Below are 15,023 nucleotides of genomic sequence, written 5' to 3'. Positions count from 1 at the left end.
ATTAAAATCAATGTGAATATGTGAGGAGCCCCCAACGTCATCATCTGCGAATTCCGGCAAAGGCGAGGCTTTTTCAGGAAGTACCTGAAGTGGCGAAATTTATCGTGGATGTTCTCTACTAAATCCTTTCAGCAAAAATATGGCAATATCGCGAAATGATCAAGTATGACACATAGAATGGACCTGCTATCCCCGTTTAAATAAGAACATCTCATTTCAGTGGGCTTTTAACTTTAGAATGTAATGCCAGCAACACGAGACAAAGAAGTTGAGAAAGGTGGCAATAAATACTGATAAAGTTGAGGAATGCTTATCAAACACTTATTTGGAACATTCCACAGGTGTGCAGGCTAATTGGGAACAGGTGGGTGGCCAATCCTTTCACAAGAAAGGATGGGGTGAGGTACACCCCTTTGTCCACAACTGCGTGAGCAAATAGTCAAACAGTTTAAGAAAAACATTTCTCAAAGTGCAATTGCAAGAAATTTAGGGATTTCAACATCTACAGTCCATAATATCAGCAAAAGGTTCAGAGAATCTGAAGAAATCACTCCACGTAAGTGGCATGACCGGAAACCAACATTGAATGACCGTGACCTTCGATCCCTCAGACGGCACCGTATCAAAAACCTACATCAATCTCTAAAGGATATCACCACATGGGCTCAGGAACACTTCAGAAAACCACTGTCACTAAATACAGTTCGTCGCTACATCTGTAAGTGCAAGTTAAAGCTCTACTATGCAAAGCGAAACCCATTTATCAACAACATCCAGAAACGCCGCCGGCTTCTCTGGGCCCGACATCATTTAAAATGGACTGATGCAAAGTGGAAAAGTGTTCTGTGGTCTGACGAGTCCACATTTCAAATTTATTTTTGGAAATATTCGACATCGTTTCATCCGGACCAAAGGGGAAGCGAACCATCCAGACTGTTAGTGACGCAAAGTTCAAAAGCCAGCATCTGTGATGGTATGGGGGTGCATTAGTGCCCAAGGCATGGGTAACTTACACATCTGTGAAGGCACCATTAATGCTGAAAGGTCCATACAGGTTTTGGAGCAATAGATGTCATCCAAGCAACGTTATCATGGACGCCCCTGCTTATTTCAGCAAGACAATGCCGAGCCACATTCAGCACGTGTTACAACAGCGTGGCTTCGTAAAAAAAAAGAGTGCGGGTACTTTCCTGGCCCACCTGCAGTCCAGACCTGTCCCCCATCGAACATGTGTGGCGTATTATGAAGCATAAAATACGACAGCGGAGACCCCAGACTGTTGAACGACTGAAGCTCTACATAAAACAAGAATGGGAAAGAATTCCACTTTCAAAGCTTCAACAATTAGTTTCCTCAGTTCCCAAACGTTTATTGAGTGTTGTGAAAAGAAAAGGTGATGTAACACAGTGGTGAACATGCCCTTTCCCAACTACTTTGTCACGTGTTACAGCCATGAAATTCTAAGTTATTATTTGCAAAAACAAACAAAAAAGTTTATGAGTTTGAACATCAAATATGTTGTATTTGTAGTGAATTCAATTGAATATGGGTTGAAAAGGATTTGCAAATCATTGTATTCCGTTTATATTTACATCTAACACAATTTCCCAACTCATATGGAAACGGGGTTTGTAATAGTCTTTACAAGGAAAAATGGCTTATTGCATCCATTATTCATCAGAACAAAAACAAGTCCACTTATGACCTTAGTTAACAAGCAATATAGTTCCTCCGGTGTTCTTTATTAACATTAGTGCTGCTCCCTAAAATGAGACGGTGCTCCCCGCTAATGAGCGCCGCATGTTGACTGCTGCAGTGCGACACCAGGCCACTTCGACCTCAGCGCAAAGGTCAATTGGGTCCATCTGCCCACACGAGAAGATGAGGTCAGTTTGTGCATCCCTCCTTTCAGTGCAGCCATGTGTGAAATTCACATTTGCACAACTCTGCTGCACAAAACCGTATTCAAGGAGTCAAAATCTCGCCCGGGGCGGGCTGTGCACAGCAACAGATTCACGCAACTGACAATTTGTGGGATATAATTAGCTCACATATTAGCAGTTAGATAACATATTCACAAATAAAGTGCTTGTGTTATTACTTTTTGCAGTCTTTTACTGATTCAAAGAACTTTGTCTTAGATGACACTAAATGTAGTTCCCAAAGTCCCAGATTTAGCCCCATGTGTACCACAAGAACGATAGTATAGTACAAACCCCCTTTCCACATGAGGAAATTGTGTTAGATGTAAATATAAACGGAATACAATGATTTGCAAATCCTTTTCAACTTATATTCAATTGAATTGACCGCAAATACAAAATAATGTTCGAACTGAGAAACTTACATTTTATTTTGCAAATAATCAATAACCTAGAATTTAATGGCAGCAACACATTGAAAAGAAGTTGGCACAGGGGCATTTTTACCACTGTGTTACACTGCCTTTCCTTTCAACAACACTCAGTAAACGTTTGGGAACGGAGGAAACACATTTTTGAAGCTTTTCAGGTGGAATTCATTCCCCTTGCTTGATGTGCAGCTTACGTTGTTCAACAGTCTCCGTTGTGGTATTTTAAGCTTCATAATGCGCCACACATTTTCAATGGGAGACAGGTCTGGACTACATGCAGGCCTACACGCTGTTATAACACGTGCAGAACAAGTTTGGCATTGTCTTGCTAAAATAAGCAGGGGCGTCCATGAAAAAGACGTTGCTTGGATGGCAACATATGTTGCTCCCAAACTTGTATGTACCATTCAACATTAATAGGGCCTTTATAGATGTTAAAGTTAATCATGCCTTGGAAAATACACCCCCATACCATCACAGATGCTGGCTTTTGAACTTTGCGCTAATAACAGTCCTGATGTTTCTTTTCCTCTTTGTTACGGAAGACACAACGTCCACAGTTTCCAAAAAACATTTGAAATGTGGACTCGTCAGACCACAGAACACTTTTCCACTTTGCTTCAGTCCATCTTAGATGAGCTCGGGCCCAGCGAAGCCGGCGGCGTTTCTGGGTGTTGTTGATAAATGGCTTTGGATTTGCATAGTAGAGTTTTAACTTGCACTTACAGATGTTGCGACAAAGTGTAGTTACTGACAGTGGTTCCCTAAGCCCATGTGGTGATTTCCTTTACACACTGATGTCATTTTTTTGATGCAGTACAGCCTGACGGATCGAAGGTCACGGGCCTTGCCGCTTATGTGCAGTGATTTCCCCAGATTCTCTGAACTTTTTGACGATATTACGGACTGCAGGTGGTGAAATCCTTAAATTCCTTGCAATAGCTCGATGAGAAATGTTGTTCTTAAACTGATGGACAATTTGCTCAAGCATTTGTTTACAAAGTGGTGAACCGAGCCCCATCCTTGTTTGTGAATGACTGAGCATTTCATAGAAGCTGCTTTTATACACAATTATTAGCCTGTTTACCTGTGGGATGTTCCAAAAAGTGTCATGAGCATTCCTGTCTTTTTTGCCACTTTTGCCAGCTTTTTTTGAAACATGTTGCAGGCATCGAATTCCAAATGAGCTAATATTTGCAAAAACTTATAAGGTTTACCAGTTTGAACCTTGAGTATCTTGTCTTTGCAGTCTATTCAATTGAATATACGTTGAAAAGGATTTCCAAATCATTGTATTCTGTTTTTATTTACGATTTACTTAACGTGCCAACTTTTGGGTTGGTTTTGGGTTTTGTTTTCAAATGACTTGTATTCGAAAACTGGGGTAAAATGTATAACAAGCTGGGATAAAGTTTTGACGAACATTATAAATAATATAAAGTACCACTGTGTATGCATAATGTCTGTAATCTCCAAACAATAATCATGCATTTAAACAAATCTGCATTTTATCCATTTGACTAATTTTTCAGTTCACAATACTGATCATTTAAAAGCCCTGACTTGTCAATCTCGCCCGATCAGTCCCTAAATGATTGTGCCAATTATCATATAATAACATAATTCAGGAGATGTTATACCCAGTGTGAACAAACGTCTACATTTGAATTTATATATTACGTATTTTAATAAGGATGGAATTCTTACAACAACTCACAATTTAATTCGATTCCCGGTTCTTGGAGGGGACAATTCGATTTGAGTTCATTCTTGATTCAACAACATTTTTGATTTAAATCAATTTATTTGTACACCTATCCACTAAAAAGTCTGCTAAGTATCCATCCATTTTCTACCACTTGTCCCTTTTGGGGTTGCGGGGGATCCTGGAGCCTATCTCAGCTGCATTCGGGCAGAAGGTGGGGTACACCCTGGACAAGTCGCCACCTCATCGCAGGGACAACACAGATAGACAGACAACATTCACACTCACATTCGCACACTACTGCGATGAGGTGGCGACTTGTCCAGGTACAAGTCTGGACAAGTACCCCCTATTAGGGGGTACTTCAATTAAAAAAAATTTCACAGGGGGTACATCTCTAAAAGCCGTAGATGTTATTGTCACATATGCATGCACAGTGGATGGCAGTATTGTCCTGTTTAAGAGTGTCACAACATTGCTGTTGATGGCAGATGAACTGCTTTACGGTAGACAAAAACGTGACTGCTGTTGTTGTGTGTTGTTGCCGTGCTGGGAGGACGTTAATCAAACTGCCTAACAATAAACCCACATAAGAAACCAAGAACTCGCCCTCGATCATTCTACAGTTATAACGTCATTGGGCAGCCACTCTGTTTATATTGTGGGAAAGTGGACGTGAAAACAGACTTTTGATATGTCACTCAGGTCCGCATGGAGCTGGAGGGGGTGTGGCCTCCAGCTCCGCCTGAATTTCGGGAGATTTTCGGGAGAAAATTTGTCCCAGGAGGTTTTCGGAAGAGGCGCTGAATTTCGTGAGTCTCCGGAAGATCCGGGAGGGTTGGCAAGTATGGTCGGGGTACACCCTGGACAAGTCGCCACCTCATCGCAGGGCCAACACAGATAGACAGACAACATTCACACTCACATTTGCACACTACTGCGATGAGGTGGCGACTTGTCCAGGGTGTACCTGGACAACTCTAGACTTGTCCAGGTACAAGTCTGGACAAGTACCCCCTATTAGGGGGTACTTGAATTAAAAAAATGTTCACAGGGGGTACATCTCTAAAAGCCGTAGATGTTATTGTCACATATGCATGCACAGTAGATGGCAGTATTGTCCTGTTTAAGAGTGTCACAACATTGCTGTTTATGGAAGACGAACTGCTTTACGGTAGACAAAAACGTGACTGCTGTTGTTGTGTGTTGTTGCCGTGCTGGGAGGACGTTAATGAGTCTGCCTAACAATAAACCCACATAAGAAACCAAGAACTCGCCCTCGATCATTCTACAGTTATAACGTCATTGGGCAGCCACTCTGTTTGTATTGTGGGAAAGTGGACGTGAAAACAGACTTTTGATATGTCACTCAGGTCCGCATGGAGCTGGAGGGGGTGTGGCCTCCAGCTCCGCCTGAATTTCGGGAGATTTTCGGGAGAAAATTTGTCCCAGGAGGTTTTCGGAAGAGGCGCTGAATTTCGTGAGTCTCCGGAAGATCCGGGAGGGTTAGCAAGTATGGTCGGGGTACACCCTGGACAAGTCACCACCTCATCACAGGGACAACACAGATAGACAGACAACATTCACACACACATTCGCACACTACTGCAATGAGGTGGCGTCTTGTCCAGGGTGTACCCCGACCATACTTGCTAACCCTCCCGGATCTTCCGGAGACTCACGAAATTCAGCGCCTCTTCCGAAAACCTCCTGGGACAAATTTTCTCCCGAAAATCTCCCGAAATTCAGGCGGACCTGAGTGACATATCAAAAGTCTGTTTTCACGTCCGCTTTCCCACAATATAAACAGAGGGCCTGCCCAATGACGTTATAACTGTAGAATGATCCAGGGCGAGTTCTTGGTTTCTTATGTGGGTTTATTGTTAGGCAGTCTCATTAACGTCCTCCCAGCACGGCAACAACACACAACAACAGCAGTCACGTTTTCGTCTACCGTAAAGCAGTTCGTCTGCCATAAACAGCAATGTTGTTACACTCTTAAACAGGACAATACTGCCATCTACTGTGCATGCACATGTGACAATAACATCTACGGCTTTTTAATTCAAGTACCCCCTAATCAGAGCAAATAATTTTTGGTAGAAATAAAAAAAAAAGAAGTAAAATACAGAACTATGTCATCAGTTTCTCCATCCATCCATCCATTTCCTACCGCTTATTCCCTTTCGGGGTCGCGGGGGGCGCTGGCGCCTATCTCAGCTACAATCGGGCGGAAGGCAGGGTACACCCTGGACAAGTCGCCACCTCATCGCAGGGCCAACACAGATAGACAGACAACATTCACACTCACATTCACACACTAGGGCCAATTTAGTGTTGCCAATCAACCTATCCCCAGGTGCATGTCTTTGGAGGTGGGAGGAAGCCGGAGTACCCGGAGGGAACCCACGCATTCACGGGGAGAACATGCAAACTCCACACAGAAAGATCCCGAGCCTGGATTTGAACCCAGGACTGCAGGACCTTCGTATTGTGAGGCAGACGCACTAACCCCTCTGCCACCGTGAAGCCCTCATCAGTTTCTGATTTATTCAATTGTATAACAAAACATTGCTCATTTGTAGTGGTCTTTCCTGAACTATTTGGAAAAAAGATATAAAAAAAACTAAACGCTTGAGAATAAACAAGTGATTCAATTATAAATAAAGATTTCTACACATACTGCAATGAGGTGGCGACTTGTCCAGGGTGTACCCCGCCTTCCCCCCGATTGTAGCTGAGATAGGCACCAGCGCCCCTCGCGACCCCAAAGGGAATAAGTGGTAGAAAATGGATGGATGGATAGCTGTAAATATACTCCTCCCCTACTAACCACGCCCCCAACAACGTCCCCCTGAAATCGGAGGTCTCAAGGTTGGCAAGCATGACCCGGCCTTCCGCCGGAATGCAGCTGAGATAGGCTCCAGCGACCCCAAAAGGGACAAGTGGTAGGAAATGGATGGGTGGATGAATTCACTCACTCGGGCCAATTTAGTGTTGCCAATCAACCTATCCCCAGTTGCATGTTTGTGGAAGTGGGAGGAAGCCAGAGAACCCAGAGGGAACCCACGCAGTCACGGAGAGAACATGCAAACTCCACACAGATAGATCCCGAGCCCGGGATTGAACTCACGACCTTCGTATTGTGAGGCACATGCACTGCTGCCCGTCTGCTAAGTATTTATTTATTTTTGTATATATATTTTTTAAATTATTTACTTATTCTTTCATTTTTGCACTGCTGGTCCTCATTAGGGTCATGGGTGAGCTCGAGCTTATCCCACCTGACTTTGGGGTACACCTTTTGAAGGGTCACCAGTTGATCCCAGAACACACATGTTGTGGATCAGTGATTACCGCTAATTAATTTAAAACCTCTTCCATCCACGCGCACATTCACTGTACAAACATACATACATATACTGTACATATACATTCACTGTACAAACAAACATACATATACAGAGGGGGAAATTGTGAGGCTAAGAGGGGGTTTAGACAGAGAGACACAAACAACAACAGCAAATACAACAACAACAATAGAACAACACCAGCACAAACATTCACTGTACAAACAAACATACATATACTGTACATATACATTTACTGTACAAACAAACATACATATACTGTACATATACATTCACTGTACAAACAAACATACATTTACTGTACAAACAAACATACATATACTGTACATATACATTCACTGTACAAACAAACATACATATACTGTACATATACATTCACTGTACAAACAAACATACATTTACTGTACAAACAAACATACATATACTGTACATATACATTCACTGTACAAACATACATACATATACTGTACATATACATTCACTGTACAAACAAACATACATATACTGTACATATACATTCACTGTACAAACAAACATACATATACTGTACATATACATTCACTGTACAAACAAACATACATATACTGTACATATACATTTACTGTACAAACAAACATACATATACTGTACATATACATTCACTGTACAAACAAACATACATATACTGTACATATACATTCACTGTACAAACAAACATACATATACTGTACATATACATTCACTGTACAAACAAACATACATATACTGTACATATACATTCACTGTACAAACAAACATACATTTACTGTACAAACAAACATACATATACTGTACATATACATTTACTTTACAAACAAACATACATATACTGTACATATACATTCACTGTACAAACATACATACATATACTGTACATATACATTCACTGTACAAACAAACATACATATACTGTACATATACATTCACTGTACAAACATACATACATATACTGTACATATACATTCACTGTACAAACATACATACATATACTGTACATATACATTTACTTTACAAACAAACATACATATACTGTACATATACATTCACTGTACAAACAAACATACATATACTGTACATATACAAGTACATATACATACATACACTCATGCATATAATCATGTTTCATCAAACATATATCAACGTTGTTGCCCTAGGGTAAACTGGGTAACACAAGGCATATTGACAGAGGTTAAACCATTTTTACTATAACAATCTACAAGATTAATATAGGTTGCCTCTCTCTCTTCCCTTTCATCTTTCGGTATTCTTTTTTTTCCAATTATTTATTTTTTTATTATCTCTCTAGCTATCATTATGTATACGTATTGTTGCATTTGAACAACTTTATTGTTGATAATAGAGGTAAACTATTGGTTTTGTTCATGATCAATAGCGCTTTTTTCTATTGGTATTTGTATTGCTCCAGTTTTAGTATAAAAATGCTCATTGTCATTACTTTATTATTTATTTCACTAACTGCTTATTTGCTATTACTTTTACGATCATATTTGTACATATTATGTATGTGCTGGTGTTGTTCTATTGTTGTTGTTGTATTTGCTGTTGTTGTTTGTGTCTCTCTGTCTAATCCCCCTCTTAGCCTCACAATTTCCCCCTCTGTCTTCCTTTTTTTCTCTTTCCATCCCCTCCTGCTCAGGCCCGGCTGCACCAAATGATAATATAAATACATTTAATAAAGTCACATTAGAAATAAGGCAACAAGAGATGTATCCTACACTTCTCTTTTGTAAAGTAAATCTGAACAGCCGAGATGGGCATCTACATCAACTATATGATTTGCCTGAGAAGCTGGACAGGACAAAAAAAACAAACATTTAAAACCTCTTCTCACTGCGGCACTTACCAAAGGCATGCAGTAAAAATTTGAGTGTGATGTAAGCATGGACCTTAAATCCTACTGAATAGCTCTTAATCTTCTTCCCTTTGTGCGATTTCAAATTACCGGAATTTAAATCAGCCTCCTCCATTTTGAAAATGATGATCGGGGAAGTGTCACGAGTTTGACCAGGCGGTAATACTAAGCATGCGCTAATTATTTTGCCAAGCAAGTTTGACCCAAGCCAGGTGCATACTATATGCCCTGCGGCAATTCAAGGAAATACGGTATCCAAAAATGGGTCTTAGCTTGTCCAAAAAAAAACAAAAACATTGTAATGAGCCAATGTGTCTAAATGGACCTCATGTTCTTCTGTGTGTTATAGTTGTTTACTACAAAGCCAAGAAGTGCGTGCCATATTTTCTGGGCCAAGGACATCAAGTCGGGCCTTTTATTGTACCGTCCGTGGCTCAGGAAATGGCCGGGGAGCAGGAAAGGAACCTGGTTGCGGCAGAAGGCGCCATAAAGAGAGAGATAGCATCTCACGGCTCCAGCTGCTGTTGTGTTGCATGGGGGAATTCTGCCCATAATCAGGACTACCAGGTATGACGGGGGAAACTCCAGTTGCTCTAATTCAAAGCCCTCAGATGAAATGTTGATTACACTTGTTTTTGCAGGCAGTACTCTCAAATTCAAACGGCGTTGTCTTTTCACTGAATTGTTGATAGTTAAAAAATCCGCAATTTTGGGTCGCCGCTTGTAATTAAAGGGGAACATTATCACCAGACTTATGTAAGCGTCAATATATACTTTGATGATGCAGAAAAAAGACCATATGTTTTTAACCGATTTTCGAACTCTAAAAGGGTGAATTTGGCGATTTAAACGCCTTTCGATTGTTCGCTGTCGGAGCAATGACCTTTCACCCGCGACGTCACAATGGGAAGCAATCCGCCATTTTCTCAAACACGTTACACAAAGTCAAATCAGCTCTGTTATTTTCCGTTTTTTCGACTGTTTTCCGTACCTTGGAGACATCATGCCTCGTCGGAGGGTGTAACAACACGATCAGGGACGGATCCAAGTTGACTTACGTGGAGCACGGCATGCTAATCGATGCTAACATGCTATTTAGGCTAACTGTATGTACATATTGCATCGTTATGCCTCATTTGTAGCTATATTTGCCTACGGCCTTTCCCTCCACCCACATTTAATGCCAAACAAACACATACCAATCGACGGATTCAAGTACACCAGTGGTCAAAAAAATGCGAAAGTCCCTCGTTTGTTCTGCACATTTTACAAGACGAGAGCGATGCTACGACGGATGGCACAGAGATGTGTGGATATCCTGCGACACTCAAGGCAGATGCATTTCCAACGATAAAGTCAACGAAATCACAAAGGTGAGTTTTGTTTATGTTATTGACTTATGTGCTAATCAGACATATTTGGTCGCGGCGTGACTGCCAGCTAATCGATGCTAACATGCTACGCTAATCGATGCTAACATTCTATTTACTGATGCAGACATGGCACAGAGATGTATGGATAACCTGCAGATGCATTTGCAACTATATTACGTTTCCTTCCACCCACATTTAATGCGAAAAAAACACTTACCAATCGACGGATAATCAGACATACTTGGTCACGGCATGACTACCAGCTAATCGATGCTAACATGCTATTTAGGCTAGCTGTATGTACATATTTGCATCCAGCCTTTCCATCCACCCACATTTAATGCCAAACAAACACTTACCAATCGACTGATTTAAGTTGCTCCAGTGGTCAAAAGATGCAATCGTTGGTTAGAAGGCGATCGCCGAATAGCTTCAATAGCTGTTCGCTCAATAGCTTCAGTTTCTTCTTCAATTTCGTTTTCGCGATCTGCCTCCACACTCCAACCATCCGTTTCAATGCATGCGTAATCTGTTGAATCGCTGAAATCCGAGTCTGAATCCGAGCTAATGTCGCTATATCTTGCTGTTCTATCCGCCATGTTTGTTTGTATTGGCGTCACTATGTGACGTCACAGGAAAATGGACGGGTGGATTTACAGATAGCGAAAATCAGGCACTTTAAAGCCTTTTTTCGGGATATTCCATGATGGGTAACATTTTGAAAAAAACTTTGAAAAATAAAATAAGCCACTGGGAACTGATTTTTATTGCTTTTAGCCCTTCTGAAATTGTGATAATGTTCCCCTTAAGACAGGGGTGTCAAACTCAAATACAGAGTGGGCCAAAATTTAAAAACTGAACAAAGCCGCGGGCCAAAGTTGAACAAAGTAACCTTTTAATAGGGACCCAAACAAGTTTTGCAATGAATATTGAACAAGCAAGGCTTAGTGGTTTGTGTTGTGGTTTGTGCAGCCCTTTGAGACACTAGTGATTTAGGGCTATAAAAGTAAACATTGATTGATTGATTGAAATAGGCATCGCTTAATTACACAGTATTTTGGACATCTGTGTTGCTGAATCTTTTGCAATTTGTTCAGCTAATAATGGAGAAGTCAAAGTAGAAAGATGGAGGTGGGAAGCTTTTAGCCTTTAGCCACACAAACACACGGTGCTTCCTTGTTTAAAATTCCCGGAGGTGAAGCTTTACTATGGATCAGAGCGGTCAAGCGAACATTGATCCCGACTACATGTCAACCGGCAGTTTTCAGTGAGAAAATTGTGGTAATAAGTCGCCTCTTACTGGAGATCAGCGGAGCTTCTGTCCTTCTTCAGCTGCCGTGAGTTCCCTGAGAGACTCTGGCATCAACACACCCCTCCGACTTTAGGTACTGTATAATCTCACTAAAACAATAGGCAGATAAGGGATTTTCCAGAATTATCCCATGAAATGTGTCTAATAACATCTGAATCGCTCTCACTGAAATCGCCTTTTTTTTCTTCTAGTCCTTCACTCTAAATTTCCTCATCCACAAATTTTTCATCCTCGCTCAAATTAATGGCGAAATTGTCGCTTTCTCTGTCCGAATAGCTCTCGCTGCTAGAGGCTCACATTATAAACAATGTGAGGATGTGAGGAGCCCTACAACCGGTGATGTCACGCGCACATCGTCTGCTACTTCCGGTAAAGGCAAGGCTTTTTTATTAGCGACCAAAAGCTGTGAACTTTATCGTGGATGTTCTCTACTAAATCCTTTCAGCAAAAATATGACAATATGGCGAAATGATCAAGTATGACACATAGAATGGACCTGCTGTCCCCGTTTAAATAACAAAATCTCATTTCAGTAGGCCTTTAAGGTAAAACTGTTACCAGGTTTCGAGTAAATAAAAGCTGTACATTCAAGTGAAAGATAAAAATGATAAAGGACTTATTTTGCAGAGTTCAAGTAGAAGCTTAGAAGAACCGATGCATTGATGCTGATGATCAGTTAATGTCATCAGCTCGTAAATCCCCCGTTAAATACAAGTTAAAACACAGAGACCTGGGCGTTACAGCTGTCTTTGTTTAGTCGCCGACCAATTTGGAGGAGGGCTTTAAAAGAACTTTTGTCTTTTTGTCTTTTTTTTTACCACCAGCTTTCACTTGTGGGGATTTATGAGAGCGTTTAACAATGGCTTTGGCACTCTTCTGTTACATTGTGTCCAGAAGCACAGTCTGCCCACAGCCCTCCCGGTGGGTTGGGAGTGAGATGATACGGATGCACAATCATTCGGAGGGATGAAAAAACAAAACTGCGGGTTTTTGACACTCTGTAATGTTTTATCATTTTTATCAAACACACACACACACACACACATGCACAATGATTGTACTCACAGTGTATTTTGAAGTCTTTATACTGCCTGTCCTCGATGGCCAAAACGTACAAAGAGGCTCGATCAGGAAACATTAATCCACCTGGTTTCTAATTGACAAATGAGAAAACGACACATAAATGGCAAATTAAATCTTTAAAGGGGAACATTATCACAATTTCAAAAGGGTTGAAAACAATAAAAATCAGTTCCCAGTGGCTTGTTTTATTTTTCAAAGTTTTTTTCAAAATTTTCCCCGGAATATCCCGAAAAACTCTTTCAAAGTGCCTGATTTTCACCTTCGCTATATTTACCCGTCCATTTCCCTGTGACGTCATACAGGGCTGCCAATACAAACAACATGGCGGTTATAACAGCAAGATATAGCGACATTAGCTCGGATTCAGACTCGGATTTCAGCGGCTTAAGCGATTCAACAGATTACGCATGTATTGAAACAGATGGTCGGAGTATGGAGGCAGATAGCGAAAATGAAATTGAAGAAGAAATTGAAGCTATTGACGCTATTCGGCCATAGCGTGGGTGTACCTAATGAAGTGGCCCATAGCATGGCTGCCTTGTTAGCATCGCCGGTAAAATGTGCGGACCAAACGATCAGGACTTTCGCATCTTGTGACACTGGAGCAACTTAAATCCGTCGATTGGTAAGTGTTTGTTTCGCATTAAACGTGGGTATGTAGTTTCAAATGTACATACAGCTAGCGTAAATAGCATGTTCGCATCGATTAGCGTAGCATGTTAGCATCGATTAGCTGGCAGTCACGCCGTGACCAAATATGTCTGATTAGCACATAAGTCAACAACATCAACAAAACTCACCTTTGTGATTTCGTTGACTTAATCGTTGCAAATGCATCTGCAGGTTATCCATACATCTCTGTGCCATGTCTGTCTTAGCATCGCCGGTCAAATGTGCGGACCAAACGATCAGGACTTTCGCATCTTGTGACACTGGAGCAACTTAAATCCGTCGATTGGTAAGTGTTTGTTTCGCATTAAATGTGGGTATGTAGTTTCAAATGTACATACAGCTAGCGTAAATAGCATGTTCGCATCGATTAGCTGGCAGTCACGCCGTGACCAAATATGTCTGATTAGCACATAAGTCAACAACATCAACAAAACTCACCTTTGTGATTTCGTTGACTTAATCGTTGCAAATGCATCTGCAGGTTATCCATACATTTCTGTGCCATGTCTGTCTTAGCATCGCCGGTAAAATGTGCGGACCAAACGATCAGGACTTTCGCATCTTGTGACACTGGAGCTACTTAAATCCGTCGATTGGTAAGTGTTTGTTTCGCTTTAAATGTGGGTATGTAGTTTCAAATGTACATACAGCTAGCGTAAATAGCATGTTAGCATCGATTAGTGTAGTATGTTAGCATCGATTAGCTGGCAGTCACGCCGTGACCAAATATGTCTGATTAGCACATAAGTCAACAACATCAACAAATCTCACCTTTGTGATTTCGTTGACTTAATCGTTGCAAATGCATCTGCAGGTTATCCATACATTTCTGTGCCATGTCTGTCTTAGCATCGCCGGTCAAATGTGCGGACCAAACGATCAGGACTTTCGCATCTTGTGACACTGGAGCAACTTAAATCCGTCGATTGGTAAGTGTTTGTTTCGCGTTAAATGTGGGTATGTAGTTTCAAATGTACATACAGCTAGCGTAAATAGCATGTTCGCATCGATTAGCGTAGCATGTTAGCATCGATTAGCTGGCAGTCACGCCGTGACCAAATATGTCTGATTAGCACATAAGTCAACAAAATCAACAAAACTCACCTTTGTGATTTCGTTGACTTAATCGTTGCAAATGCATCTGCAGGTTATCCATACATCTCTGTGCCATGTCTGTCTTAGCATCGCCGGCAGACACTGGCAAATTCAACGGGGGTCTGGCGGCAGATTTCTTGCCAGTGGTGCAACTTGAATCCCTCCCTG

At 41.2% G+C, this 15,023-nt stretch overlaps 1 protein-coding gene across 1 annotated transcript in view; it reads right to left on the bottom strand.

Moving 5' to 3' along the window:
• Positions 1-15,023, bottom strand: part of LOC133563670 (protein arginine N-methyltransferase 8-B) — a 73,510-nt gene that overhangs the window by 20,502 nt on the left and 37,985 nt on the right. Inside the window, exon 5 of the mRNA XM_061917936.1 lies at positions 13,071-13,158. Within this exon, the coding sequence (XP_061773920.1) occupies positions 13,071-13,158 (88 nt within the window). The remainder of the gene's footprint in view (positions 1-13,070; positions 13,159-15,023) is intronic.

This window comes from Nerophis ophidion, linkage group LG12 (genome assembly GCF_033978795.1).
Source record: "Nerophis ophidion isolate RoL-2023_Sa linkage group LG12, RoL_Noph_v1.0, whole genome shotgun sequence".
NCBI lineage: Eukaryota > Metazoa > Chordata > Actinopteri > Syngnathiformes > Syngnathidae > Nerophis > Nerophis ophidion.
The sequence above is the reverse complement of the archived record's forward strand: the minus strand, read 5'-3'. Positions and strand labels throughout refer to the sequence as shown.